At 38.3% G+C, this 15257-nt stretch overlaps 1 protein-coding gene across 2 annotated transcripts in view; it reads left to right on the forward strand.

Annotated features, from left to right (window-relative positions):
* PDZRN4 (PDZ domain containing ring finger 4) overlaps window positions 1-15257 on the forward strand; it is a 231546-nt gene that overhangs the window by 187375 nt on the left and 28914 nt on the right. For both annotated transcript variants that reach the window (XM_050325400.1, XM_050325401.1), the window contains 2 exons: window positions 2051-2304; window positions 3828-3930. In XM_050325400.1, coding sequence (XP_050181357.1) covers window positions 2051-2304; window positions 3828-3930 — 357 coding nt within the window. The remainder of the gene's footprint in view (window positions 1-2050; window positions 2305-3827; window positions 3931-15257) is intronic.

Consider the following 15257-nt stretch of genomic DNA (forward strand, 5'->3'; position numbering starts at 1 on the left):
CTTGAAGCTTTATCTCTAATTGCCTGTTAGATGGGGCTGAGTCTGACCACCCTGGCAGCATAACTTGTCTTCCTGGAAAGTGTTTGCAGAAGCACTCTCCTTGGGTAAATTTCTTTGGTTTTCTTATAACATAACTTGTTCTTTGACTGTTCTGGCTCTTCCTCTTAGATATGACTCATACTTTTCCATGTAACTTAGATTAATGTAACCCAAGGTTATAATGTGATGGATGATAATTTAAGCAATAAAATTATAACATTAATAAAATTATAACATTAAATCTTAATATTTTCAGTCATTGGAGAAACCTTGAACTTAGGTGACCAAACTAGTTTGTGTTTGTATTACCTGATCACTGTCTAGGCTGCAGCAGTATGGAACTTCTGAGTATCCCAGGCATACAGCACAGGGAATTTTGAGGTTTTTTGTGTATAGAAATCTGTTCAACATTTTTAACCTTCTCATCACTGCAGACAGCATCAGAGTTAGGTAAAAAGATTGGCTAATCTTTGCACTGGTGGCTATTCTACAGTCCTCATTTTTGCATGTCCTCATGGGTGATATGTGATGAGTAATGTGGACATGAAATCACTGCTCCTTTGGAAGTTGTATCACAGGAAGGATGGTTCTGCCTTGTATTTGAGCACATACCCTGTCAATGTATTGACTTGATATATATGTGTAGTTAATGCTCAACAGTATAATAGTCATGCACACAAATAGGCAGGACTATGGCTGCACATGCTGCCCCAAAATGTTGCTGAAGGCTGCTAAGTTACAGAGGCTCTTTTAAGTTTGCTGACATTGTTCTTGTTTGAATTTTTTCTTTTTTGGACAAGGAAGTTCCAAGAATTTCTTGAATGAAAGAATGATGTGGCAAGTAAATTTTTGTTTCAACCAGTATTTGCAAATGTTGGGGAAAGTCAGTTATGTGGTCTGTACCATTTTTGCAGAGGATTTAGTCTTAATTCAGTAAGCAGTCTTATGACTCATTGTCTATACAACAAAGTTTAACTGGAGATGAACTTTCAGTAGAATCCTATTTCTGATTTGCTACCAGTGTAGAAATTTTCCTAGGCATACAAATCTTAATCAGGTTTTGGTACCTTCAGATATTCACAATTCTTACTAGAAAGCCCTGCCTTTCTACCCCAGCACAGGATCACTTCATTTCCACAGTAGCTCACAGCATTTAAGTCCTGTATAGCAGTCAACAGTGATTCCATTGCTCTGGAAACGGTGTAATAGTATTTTCTGTGTACAAGGGCTTAGCTATTGACTACCATTGACAAATTGGCCTTCACATTTTGTAGTGAGCTGAAATCTTGCCCTAAACACCTGAATTCATATTAATTTAGCATAATCCATCCTTGCAGTTACCTTTTTTAATAGCCTAAGGCCTCATCTAGATTGGAAGGTTTATTATTTTCCCGTTCATAGCAAATTATTTATTCAGTTGGTTTGTTTTAGATTTCTCTTTCCTTAAAAAAGCAGCAGCTGACTACATCAGTCAAGTCACTATCTTTGGTCTTAATGGTTGTATAATAGCCACAGCAGATAAGTGACAAAACATTGAAAATTGACCTTGTTTCTTTTTAGACATCAGAGACATGTTTATTGACATCTGCATTATTAACAATGCTATGCCTGAAATCCTTAAAACATTTGCATACCACAGAAAATTATGAAATTCAAAATTAAAGGCACCCCTCCTTTTTTATTTCCATTTTATGAGATGAATAAAATAGCATGAGATAAATATTTTTACATCACTTTCTGAATATTGTAGTTTCTTTGCTGTGTTTGGATTCCATTAGGTGGGACAATTATGGAAGGGTTCTAACCATTTCTAATTTCTTGCAAAGATTAATGAATTTATTTCCCCTTCCAGCTGTATCTTCCCTCTTGCATGTATACCAAAATATAGTCCAGTCAATGTCGTCAGGTGGATTGACGTACTACACAAGTATTTCATTCCCCCATGTTTTACATCCATATTTTTATGCTGCCTTTTCTCTAACCTTTGCTATATTTTCTTGTTTTTCTCTAGGTCAATGGGAAGGACCTCTCCAGGGCCACTCACGAAGAAGCAGTGGAAGCTTTTCGCAATGCCAAGGAGCCAATTGTAGTTCAGGTTTTACGACGAGCCCCAGTTAGCAAAGCTCACAGTAGCTCTCAGGATGTTCAGCTTATGGATGCCAGCACTCAGACTGACATCACTTTTGAGCACATTATGGCTCTGGCCAAACTAAGGCCTTCCACACCGCCAGTTCCTGATATCTGCCCTTTTCTACTTTCAGACAGGTATGATTCATGTTTTTCTGCATTTTACCTTGGGATTGAGGCATTGCAGTGGTAGCTTGTAGCCTTCTTTTGAAAAGCTGTCAGGAACACTTTAAATAAATTACAAATGTCTTTGATAACCACTGTCCCATTCATACTTCAGTGACAGCTTTCCTAAACTCTACTTGTGGATTAGAGCTACGGGAAGGAATCTTGGCGATATTTGCTCTATGTTCATGTGTTTGTTCATCATACACTAAGCCCTGGTTAAGAAGAAAAACTATTCTGGGTTCCAGAGTACCAACAAGGCTTCTTCAAACCTAGAAGGAGCTTGTCTTGCTGTTTTCTGTTCTTCCAAATTTATTACAAAAAAATCAGGGAAACAAATTATTTAATATGAAGGTCCCCTTATCAAAACCAAAACAATTCCAAAAATATATAGCTCAAAAAATACAGTTTCACCTGTCATATGGCAAATTGTATAAATTAAATTATCCATTAGTTCAATTCTTTGGAACAGAATTGGATGCAATCACCAGCAGATAGAACTTATACATAAATAGGGTATAGAGTTCCTCTTTTGACTCCACCACATGAGTAACATCATGTAGTGGGTGACCCTAGATGACCCTACAGACCCTCTGTCTGTAGCCAGCAAAATTGTGATAGTCCTAGAGCTTTTTCACTGACTTTATATCATGTTGTGCTTCTGTTCAGAATTGATGCTAATGGAGAATATATCACTTTTGACTTTGATGTAGGTCCATTTTTAGAAATTGTAGGTAAGATGGATTGAGCTTACTGCCAACTGCTGCACAACAAGGAACATGATATGTGTATTTTTGAGTTGTTACTGGATATTACCAAACTGCAGGCTACAGCAATTGAAGTTCCCATGCCCTCAGCATGGAGAAGATAGATCCACACTGAGTGTTTCATGGTTGGAATCCAGCCTTTGGTCTAGAGCTGTTGTAAAGACCGCATTCTTTGTGTACCAAGCCCATTTAACAGTGCAGTTTCCTGACATTTGTAAATGTGTGGTTGCTCAAGTGCACTTCACTACCCTGTTACCACTTTAACAGAAGAGGATAATGCAAGTTATTTTATGTGAATTCTTGAACAGTTTGTGAGCCTGGTGTGGGTTGTAGACCGTGGATGTTCAAGACTATGACCAGAACTAGTGAGTTGCCCCCAGCCATGATGCAGCATGTGAATTTTGGAGTTAAGTACCTTTATGAGTGTAAGAAATCCCAAATTGTCACAATTAAACAGTTTGACTGAAACCAGACCCTTTTAAGAAATCACCCTGTGTCAAATATGACAAAAAATGAACCCAGAAAAATTAACTCAGACAGAGCATGAGCTTTTGAAAAGAAAACAGCCCATACTGCTTCTTTGTAGAGTTCCTTTCAGGCTGTCGTGCCATTCAGAGTGGCAGTCCTGAGATGAGAAAACTGCAAAGAAATGTGGGGTTTTATCACATTTTAATTTAAAAAAACCCTATTGCCTCATCTACTGTTGTTGTACTGCTTTGTTCCACATAGCTGCCATTCTCTTCATCCAGTGGAGCATGAATTTTATGAAGGTAATGAATATCTTTCCAGCCTGCCTGCTGATGCAGATAGAGCAGAGGACTTTGAGTATGAGGTAAGATCACTGGCACACTTCAGCCTCTCTTTCTGTTATTACAGATATGGCATTTACACAGCTGATAGCAGGCTTCTCTCAGAAAAAGAGTGGGAATACTTCTTAAAAAATCGGCACCAAAGACTATTTTATCTTATACCTGTGTAATGTCACAGGATTTACTGGGGTTAGGCTAAATATGTGAAGTATAAAAGCAGAATTCTGCAGTGGGTGACTACATACGAGTCTAGACGGCTTATTAAATATGTTCCCTCTTCGTGCAGTAAAGAATTAAAAATGGTCACTGGAATTTTGATTGCTTTCCCCCTGCCTCTAACTTTAAGAATCAATTGGCCTTATATCTTCTGCCTTAGAGATCAGTCTTTCAGATACTTGGATGTGTACTTGAGCATTTGTAAGATCATACTTCAAATTGGAAAAGTAATATAATTTCTGTTACTTACTCCTTGATATTTGACATTGTAAGTATTGCATTTGTAAGAAATTGTGCTCACTACCACAAATCTTCCTTTGCTGCTAATGTGTTGCACTCTCCAGTGACAAGGGTGGATGTGTTTCTGAGTCACTAGAAAATATGAGGCTTCCTAAAATGATAACGTGATTAGTGATGTTGCTCTTCATTAGCTTTTCATTTCAATGTCTAAATAGTCTGCTTGTCAGTCAGTCATTAACTTTTCATGTTTTCCACTATCATCCAGTTACAAAATATTTATAGGGACAAGCATAAGAAACAGATGGTTCTTTTTATTATTAAACAGTGCTGAGTCTTTACATAGGTTCAAGTTACTGTATTTTAAATAAGAGTGGTTATAAATAATTAAATATCTTTAATACACGATTAAAAACATCCTATCCTTCTGTTTGCTCTACCTTAAGAAACCTTTTTAAAGGTTTCATATAACTGGATGACATTTGGAAATTAAATGCATGGCAAAAGCTTTGGCAAATATGCAGTGAGTTCACTTTTATTGGTTTTAACAGCTAAGATGCTCTATTGCAAGTTCAGCCCATTGTTCTTCTAGTAACCTGAGGAATATGAAGTTCTTCCCCCAGGAAGCAGAAAAATCAAATAACATCTGCTTAGTGAATCTCATCAGAGCAAGCAAACTTATATTTGAACTCCTCAAAAAGTCGTTGCTAGGGATTTTCTGTTTCTTCCTGGTTGGGTTTTATTGTGGTATCTTGCAACATAAGATTCTCAGAGTTTAAGTTCTATTTTGACTCCCCATGTGTAATATAATATTAAACTTCTCTGTCAAGTGTGTTTTGTCATGCTACTTGTTTCTTAAATGTAATAGAAATTATTTTTTTCTGGTAATATTTAAATATAAATTAGTAATGTACACATCTAGAAAGTATATATTAAAAAATGGTTAAATAAAAATAATTTTCACCATTTAATCAGAATAACAGTGACAATTTTTAAAGGCTTTACCTGGTGGAATCAAATCCTCTTTGTGGACATTATTAATCCCTAATAATGGCTGGCATAAGCATCATGACAACAGCAAATGTTTTGGCAGGTTCTCTGTTGCCTGTAATCTCTACTAATCACACCATCATAGTCATTAGTTTGCTGTCAGCTGTGATTCAGTTGCCCAAGGCAAGTTCACTGAGCGACTGAAATAAAGTGTTTCAAGTGAAATTTAAATAGGAAAGGAAATGTCTAGACTCCTTTGAGAAGAACGCTTTCTACTAAATGTGGTAATTTTGTAGGAGAAACAAAAGAATCTCAGAGCCTTTAATTAACAGAGCTCTGAACATGAGAGGCATTCCCGAAATTTAAACTCATATGTTAATATTATGGTTAAGGTTACTCATTGTTAAGCTCCCATACCATAAGTAATGAGCTGGAAAAACTGAGAGCGTTGTTCTCGGAGCTATATACATCCATCCCCCAAAAAATCTGAGAGTCAAAAGGAGATTCCTAGCTCCTGTTGCCAGTCCCGGGGAGAAGCAGCAGGACAGTGCAATGGTCCAACGCTGTCACAGTCTACAGTAGTACTGGCTTAGGTGTACCCTGCTGTGACCACTCAGTTCCTGTATGGAAGGACTTGTCCTGATGTTTTCTGGCCCCTCAGTTATGTCAGTGTTACTTACTGTGAAACAGTTGTGGGAAGTAATACAGTATTTTTTAAAAATAGATTTTAAGAAGGGTTGTTTTTAATGTAGTCCAGCTGCCTGATCTGATTTCCTGCACAGCTGCACAAGTTGTTCTGCTGTGGCACTAGCATCGGGGAAGGGGAAAAATGCTAAGGACTTGGGAAGACAACTTCTCAAATCATCGCTGTCCATCCACCATCTAAAGGTGAAAGCAGAAAGAAGAGGAGGTGCAGAAGCTCTGCTCGTGCCACCCTGTGGTCTGCAAGCTGGTTGGAAGAATCAGAGAGTGTTCTCTATCTCACACTGTTTGATTTCTCGTGTGTCTAGGGGAAACACATTTATTGTTATTTCTGTATTGTATGTAGAAGGAGAATTGTATTAGTGGTCCTTGGTTTTGTCTTGGTTTTTTTCTTCATAACAACTTTCTGGTGTGAACTTTAGCTAGTCACATGCAACAAAAAACCTGTCTGATGTCAGGAGTGTGGTTCAGTTTCTAAAATGCATATTAGCATTCCCATTGTACTAAAAGGATACAGATAAGCTGCTCGCAGGTCTCCATGGCAAACTCAGTAACTTTTAAATGGATTAAAAGCCAAACCTGAAGATTTCAGAAAATAATTAAAACGAGATAGTGAGCAGAAAAAGAACTAATGCAACACCTCATTACATCCTAGAAATGGTTTGTAAATGAAGAATACATCAACTCTGAGACACAAATGCAAAATACTCAGCCAGATAAGGAAATAAGATGACTAGCAACTGAGATGCTGTAAACAAGAATGCTTTCCAAGAAAAGGAATATCCTGAAAAACTCTCATCAGTCTGGAACTTGCTTAGAAATACATGCGAGTGTTTAAGTACATGAGTTACCATCATAAGAAACCAACAGGAGGCTCACATACAATAATCTGTGCTAGGATATGAACTTGTACTTGCAGTGGATTTGATAGGATTAGACACTTACAAGACTCTTCTACTCCATTTGTAAGCTAGAAAAGCCCAGTGGGTTCTGCTCAGATTGTCGCAGTGCAGTGAACTCACGCACGAGCCAATTGTCTTGGAAGGATAAACTCCCAAGGAGGCTCATTAGGGTCCATACAGTGCCATACTTTAAACAAATGTCTGGGAAGATGATGAAGGATTGCTGATAGCCAACTTGAACATCCTTATGTTGCTGCTGCAAAACTTGCCCTAAAAGGAATCCTAATTGTTTGTAGATATTGGGATGAGGGCAGAGTCAGCATCAGTCGGTATTGGCAGAAAGAGACCACAAGATTTGCAATTCTGGCATAGCCAGATAATCATGACTTTTAAGAAGGAATTGACTGATTTGTAAATGCTCAGTTGGACTTGTAGTCAGTATCACTGACAGAGAGCCAGAGATATCAGGACAAACCCACCCAGTCTGGCTGGGAGTGGCTTATTGTGCTGCTGGAATTACATCGTGATTTTAGAGTATACGTCACACTTACTGATACTAATGAGTGAAAGGACTAAAAGCATCACAGCTTTTGTTTAATCTGATGTTAACCCTGGCTCTAAAATTTCTTCTTGTAAGAAGAATAGAGGATACTGGTGCTAGAAAGGAGCAAATAAGATAATGGATGTACACTTATCAACTAACATTTCTGAACCTACTGTGCAGGAGACAGAAATATGATATACTTGGTTTGGAACATTACCAGTAAGACAGAAATTAAGGGGCTAGAGTCACTTAAATGGTGGAAGAGTTGAAAAATAGGTAGAAGAAAAACCACAAAGAATGTTGTAAAGACAAAGCTGGTCAAAAGAAAGCATCACTGATATCTGAATATGTCCCACATATTCAGCCTTTCAGTGAAAGAGGCAGAAGGAAACGAGATGTTACAAGCAGGCACAAGTTGGTAGTGTTGTTTAGTCAACAGTTCCTTATCCAAGGGCAGAGACCTTCATACCATGCATGTACTGAAGTAGCTTCTGAGCAAAAGCAAAATAGGAAATGATTGCTTTCTGCTGGGGGATTACAGCTTTTAAAAACTCATATATCTCAGATAGGAAAAGATTCATATTTCCAGCTGAATGCTTCTTGCAAACAGCAAAAGCAGGTATCCTTGACAAGGAATAGCAGTGGGTTGAGGTAGGTATTGTTGCATATATGAGGAAGACTATGTTGAAGCTTTTTATCAGAATTGAGGGGTTTTTTTGGAGGGAGGTTGGATGTTAGCTGATATGGATGTCCAAAGGAGACTGGAATAATTGCCTAAAAGACTTGCCAGCTCTGAGTGTTCTCATTTTTAGACACAAGTGATTGTTTCAGTACAATGACACAGCTCTCAGGAGACTGGAAAACCACATCAACGGTCCACCATGCCAGGTTTAACATTTTCAGAGTGAAAAAGGGAGAATGGCAGCCATTGTGTGAGCCTGCCCGTGTCTGATGACAAGTTTTAACATGTGGCAAAGCTAATGCTGACAGATTGGGACAGTATAGAGACCAGTACCTGGCAGAGGTTCCTAAGGGTAGAGTTGACCCTATATGAAATTATGAGGTACTCTTATTTTCTTCACTTCAGGTCTTAGAAACCATTGAGCTACTTTATTTTACTTTTTTTGCTCATGAAGTCTGTGCTTGTCACTAAATGAACAGACAAGCACATGAGTCATGTGCAGGTGAAATCTTTCTGTGGTCAGTTTTTATGGAACCTTTTGTGTCCAGACAATGAAAGGATAAGAGTTCTTGCAGGAAACCGCAGTCATGAAAGAGTATAGTATTTTAAGAAGATGCCATGTGAGATTTGTCCCTCTTGGAGCATGAGCTAGAAACTACACAGATGCTATTTGGATTCCTCTTATGTTCTAGAAAATAGGACTTCTGGAAATTGGAATGTTCATATGCGAGATGCTTTACTCCATCATCAGTACCTCCTCCTAAGCAGAGCAACCCATAGTGCTCTGATGGTTGGTTAATACCTTTGGGCAAAAATTATTACTCTTAAGATTGTGTTCTGATTTGTAGACCCAAGGGACAGATTTTTCCATCAGAATAAGGAAATAAATGTGTGTTTATGCATGTTGAATGGAAGTGCTAATTTATGATTATGCACAGCTGTTCATATAAATGTTTTGATAAGTATTTGCATTCATAAATCTGTTAACTGTAAGTTTAGATAAGTCCCTTAAGTTTACCACTGGCCTGATCCAAACCTGCTGAAATTGCTGAGGTTTCCTTTTGACCTGAGCATTTCTGGATCAGATGCTGTCAGCTGTTTTCACAAACAACGAAAAGTGAACCATGAAGAGAGGTAAGCTTTTGGAGTTGGCTATGAGTAAGGCTTTTTGTAGACTTCTTTTCACTGGACACTTAAAAGTTGTGTAGGGGAAAATTTTATCCTGTTTTCTTTGTTTCTCTTTCCGTATCTGAGCATTGCACTAGGTGCAATGCTGCAGTAACACATTGGTTCACTCTTCCAGTAACACTCATCCCATTCTGATGAGGGAAGGCATTTCAAGAGCAAATTCAAGTTTACCGTTTCTGTGTCATTACACTTTTGAAGTGATTGATTTTACTGGTATTTTTTCCTTAGAACTAAAGAAGGAGTAATTTTGTTCAGATTAGCAGTCCGAGTGAGACTGCTTATGTGAATAAAGTTACTTTAACACCTGTAAGTACTTATGGGTTGACATCCTTATGGGCCACTAAAGTGTGGTCTCCAGTGACGTTCTGAACAGCCCTCCACTGCAGTAATAGGCCAAGAGAGACCTGCCTGCCTGGTGAATTCCTACTTAAGGCTTTTTCAACACATGGATTATTTAACCAGTAAACCAAACAGATCTGTCTATCTTGTAAATACATATTTAGGGCCTTTTTAACATGAGGATTACTGAGCTCATTGTCTGTAACAGCACCCTCCAGAGCTGCGATAGCCTGCAAAGACCCCTCTGTGAGCATTACAGGAGCTTGCAGCCATGCAATTAAAGCTCCTCCTCAATTGCTAGTACCTGAACAAACAGCTTTTATGGGAACAGCTTCTGTGCACTCACTGCCAGCACTGCTGATTGCTGCAGTCAGGCTCTTTTGTTTTGTTACCTGATGAGTTTCTGTACAATGAAGCTAAACCAGAAGATGGATGTGAAACCATCAAAATGGAAAATATTTCTTAGATAAGAGTTTTCTAGAAATCCCTTACACGTAGCATAGAAATTCTCTGCAAAGCTACTAAGTCATGTTTTCTATTCAGTAATATAAAGGGGTGAGAGAGACAGAGAGAGAGAGAGAGAGAGAGAGAAACCTTGTTTTGATAGGTATTCCTCAGACCAAGTTCCAGCCATGTTCAGGAAGGATGACAGTGATGTGGAGGGAAAGAACCACTCTAATACCTCTGTGACTTGCTATAAGGTTGTGCTTGTTTACTGCACATCCTACAGTGATTGGAGTCTTTTTTATCCTCCTGAACTTTTTCAAACTTGGGATGAGTCACCTTTAGCAAATAAAAGCCAGTTTTTGAATTTAGCAACCACCATAATTTAAAAGGGAAGGCTTCAAGAAAAAAGGATCCTAATAGAGATGTGGGTGTTGTAGTTTAGAAGAGCTGAAATGGTGGACACTATTGTATCTTTCCAGTGTCATCTGACCTGATTGGTATGGTAAGAGGAATGGGAACAGGTTTGCTGTGGTGTAGATTTTCAGTGAAAAGCAGATATTTCTCGCCACATGCCTTACCTTATGCAGCTGCTGTTGTGGTGGAGGGGCCAATTTGACAGCTCAGAGTAGGCTTAGATAAGCTAGGACTTCATCTTAGAATCATAGAATGATTTGGGTTGGAAGGGACCTTAAAGATCATCTGTTTTCAACTGCCCTACCATGGGCCTTTAGACTAGGTTGCTCAAAGCCTCATCCAGCATGGCCTTGAACCCTTCCAGGAAGGGGGCATCCCCATCTTCTCTGAGTGCCTTGCCACCCACACAGTAAATAATTTCTTCCTAATATGTAATCTAAACATGCCCTCTTTCATTTTAAATCCATTACTCCTTGTCCTATCACAACATGCTCTTGTAAAAAGTCCCTCTCCAGGTCTCTTGTTGCCCCTCTTTACATGCTTGAAGGCAGCTCTGAGGTCTCCCTGGAGCTTTCTCTTTTCCAGGGTGAACAACATCAACTCTCTCAGCCTGTTGTTATAGGAGTGACACTTTGTGCATTGTGTTTGTTTTCTGATCATTAGTTCATAATCTGCCTAGCAGTTATAGCTGAATTGTGGATGCCCCATGGTATAGAGGCATTTACTGACACCATCATTGTGATTTTTTGTGGCAATTCTTATTACTATATAGCATCTGCTGATCAGTATCATGAAGGAAGTGAACAAATATGCTTGTAATCTGTGGTCTTGGTTGCTTAGGAGAGTCTTGGAGTGATTAGGATTTTTTTCTTCCATTCCTACCTGTTGTGTCATACAAATCCAGAGGGGAAAAAATGGACTGTATTTTAAAGGTATTAATTGAAAAGCTTGTGAGGAAAACTCCTGGATAAGTAAATAGATTATTAGAGTTGTTTCAGCTGAACCTGAGAAAGCACTACAGTGATTCCATGTGATTTTTTTCTTTTAACTCAAAAGGAGTTCTGAGGTGCTAACACTTGGCCTGTGATCCAGCTGACTGTCACCATTGACTAAAAATGGAAGAGGTCACAGTTATTCTTTGAATAACATTGTGTAATAATTAAAAGACTCTTAGCAAGCATTTGACATACAACAGTGTAAGATTATGTATTTCACTGGCATTTTTATTTTTCAAATACCCATTAATTTATAGGAGTATAATTTACACAGGGACAATAATAAGTCGGGAATTTCTCCCTAACTGTGACAATTGTACACTGTAAATGAGCAAAGGATTGGTAGGAGGGGCAGCCCTTTCTTTTCAGTTTTTCATTTGTCTTTTAAGAATTGAAATAACTTTTCAAGTATAAATTAATTAAGCTTAAGACCATTCTACTAAGATTCTTCAGTTTATGATGTCCTGTATTGCTACAGGAATTCATAAGCAGGTCAGCTAAGGACAGTTGTATTGAAAGAGTTGCCAAGTCAGTCAGTGACAGAACTGGCAGTAAAACCCAGGAGACTTTAATTGTAATGCATCTCTTTTTTGGCCATAAATCACTCTTCTTCCTTGCTAATCAGTGGGTCATTTAGGTAGAAGACGATTTCAGGGTAGTTTCTGTCACAGTTGTTTGTTGATTTTGAGTGTATTACTGTATGTTAGGAGCCCCTGGTGGTCCAGTGGTAAAGGCGCCGCGCTATCACCGCGGAGACCCGGGTTCGATTCCCGGTCAGGGCCACTCCCGGGCAGGTGGGGCTCGTTAGCCCTTAAAGGCAACCCACCTACGTCCTAAGGACCTCACTGCCACCGTCCAAGCTCGCTTGGCCCCGGCAGATGAACCTTAGGATTAAAGGGTGGGCTCAGTTCCGCGCACACTGTGTCTCACCTAAAAAATCCAATGCGCAGGCTGGAAGGTGGAAAGACCTTCCCCGGATCTTCGCTCGCGAAGACTGGCCATTATTATTATTATTATTTATTACTGTATGTTATCACAAAATCCTGACACTCAAAGCCAATGAAGTTGCTGTCATCTCATCTCCCCTAAGTAATGAATATCCCAGTTTAGGGATTTGAATTGGGTCCACAACTTCAGAGAATCATGAGAAAATGGGAAGAAAAAGACACAAAACTTATATGGGCAAATTTATCAAAGTTATTACCATTTATTGTGTTTTAGAAGAGGAAGAAAATATATCAAGTCAGTGATATTCATTTTGTTTCATGATTTCATAAAACAAGCACAGGGTTACTCCTTACTTTACCTGGAATGTAATAAAAATTCTTCCTTGTTGTCAGAGCTTATGTTTTTCTAGGCAAATGAAGAAAAGTGACTATAGTTCTGCAACACTTTATTGTTGGGCAATATTACAACATACAGTATGTGTTTTTTCACTCAGTGAAGAAAGAGAAGGTTGCTGGCAATATTTTCATATTTATGGTAATCTGCAGATTATAAATCTTCTGGTTTGGAGAAATTCTTTGTTTAGACAGTTCTTATATTATTATCCCACATATCTCCATATATGCTTTACAGTCAAAATGTTTCTAAGGTTTTTATTAATGCTATTTTTCATATGCCTTCTACTTGAATGTTCATGTAGTCTGTCTTGGAGGCATGAAATCTAGCTATAAAGACAAAAGATGGGAGAAAATAATTTAGTTTACATGTTCTTTTAAAAATAGCCTAAGTCATGTTAACCACCTTATTATAATGTCACTATTTTAAAGTTTAGTATCTTAGGAAATCCTAGAGCACAGAAGGCATGGGCTGAATCCCCCTAGTAAGAGAGAACCTTTTACAAGAAAATGGACTTTAAACAAGGTTTCAATATTATGCATGCTGGGTCTTCAGAGGAGAAATCAAAAAACTCAGGAGAGGCCTTTTCTCTGGGAGTTTGCTTTTTTATTTAATGAGGAATCTCTTCAAAGAGAATGTGATAGTCATTCCTGGAGGGCATGGTTTGGTGATCAGGAATGCAGGTGAAACTGTATTGTGCATCAAAAAAGCAGGTGATGAGTTTGCTTTGTATTTCATCTCAGGATTTTACCAACCCACACAAGTATGTGTCTGGGAGTGGAGGACATTTCCACGTACAACAGAAGTTCGAACAGCTGAAACTCAGCATGGATATGATGCCCATAGACCTCATTTTGGTGCCAGGAAAATAAAAATGTGTTTTGAAAGTCACTGCCTATTGCTTCATGTGCTTGATTTATAGGCACAAGTATGTGATTCAAATTTGCATATTTTAACTCTACATATTTTAATATGTGTGTACCTCAAGGTAAAAAAGAGCATGGATTGGATGGGATTTTAATAGTGCTTTTTAAGAATTTCTAATTTTATAAATTCAACTTTAACTTTTTCATAGTATTTTGCATTTGCTGTGTCTGAAAGACATAAACTGAATTACAGGAAGGTATATCTCACAAATGTAATTACAGTTTCAACTTGATTTTAATTGATATCCCAATATAACCTTCACAAAGTTGTAGATCTAGGCTGTCCAAACACATGGAATTGTAACTGGTTAGGAGTTTGGATCTACAGCTATATGTTCTGCTGTCCATCTTGCGGCAGCAGATGTTGGCACATCTGTTATACCTCCCCATTTCAATTGGCTACCTGAGTGTTTAGAAAATGCTGATGAGGCAGATAAATCTTCTGACATGTTTCAGGCCCAAAGCAGTCAGGCAGCAGTAACAATGATGTTTACAGAGCCAAGTACTGGGCAGTAACATTTTGAAATATGGCAGATATAAAGTGTGATTTTACCTGCAGTAGGTGAAGTTTATTGTATTGTATTGTTTTAATTTATTATTTAATTTATTGTATTGTTAAAGCTAACTATGCCACATGATTATCAACTGATTTGAACTGCAGCTATGACAACCCATAAATCCCTGGGGTTTTGTCTAGAAGAAGGCACTTGCTGCCATTTTGAAACAACTGTAAGCTATGAAGGGGCTCTTTATTGAATTCAAGATCATTGATAATCAGAAACAGCTGCAGCATATGTGTATTTTGGAAGAGGAATAGCAATCTTCTGGGGACCTGAAGTTCCTGGTCTTGTCAGAATTCTCACTTTCAACAGGTTTTCTTCTACCCATTGAAGCGTGTCAGATTTGAATGTTTTTGTACCATTAGGACCAGGAAAACTCCTAAGTATCAAAGGGGACATTCACGAACAGAGAAGGATATATCTGACAGTCTCAAGTGCTCAGACTGATTTCCAAGTATGTAGAGCTTTTGAAGGTGTTGGATCCTCTTCAGACCTTAATTTCCAACATGACAAATGATAAACAGAAATGTAGAAGTCACTGTAAAGATTTTAGCACTGATGTCATGTGCTAATATTGTCCCATTTCCTGCAGTAGATATCACTTCTAAATTTTCCAAGTTGCTTTCAATTACCTCTATTTGAGGAAAGTCCAGAAATTGCAGAGACCCTATTGAAGAGGGGCAAAGAAATGTATGCTGATTATACAGTAAATATAGTTGGGATGTTTTGCAGTATACAGTCTACAACTTCTCAGGACAACTGTTCCAGTCTTTGACTACCCTCATGGTAAGAAGCACTTCCCTAAATATCTAATTAGAATTTTCTGAGTAGCAACTCATGTCTGTTGGCTCATGTGGCTGTCACAGT

Source organism: Myiozetetes cayanensis, unplaced genomic scaffold, assembly GCF_022539395.1.
Source record: "Myiozetetes cayanensis isolate MyiCay16 unplaced genomic scaffold, myiCay2020 scf3, whole genome shotgun sequence".
NCBI lineage: Eukaryota > Metazoa > Chordata > Aves > Passeriformes > Tyrannidae > Myiozetetes > Myiozetetes cayanensis.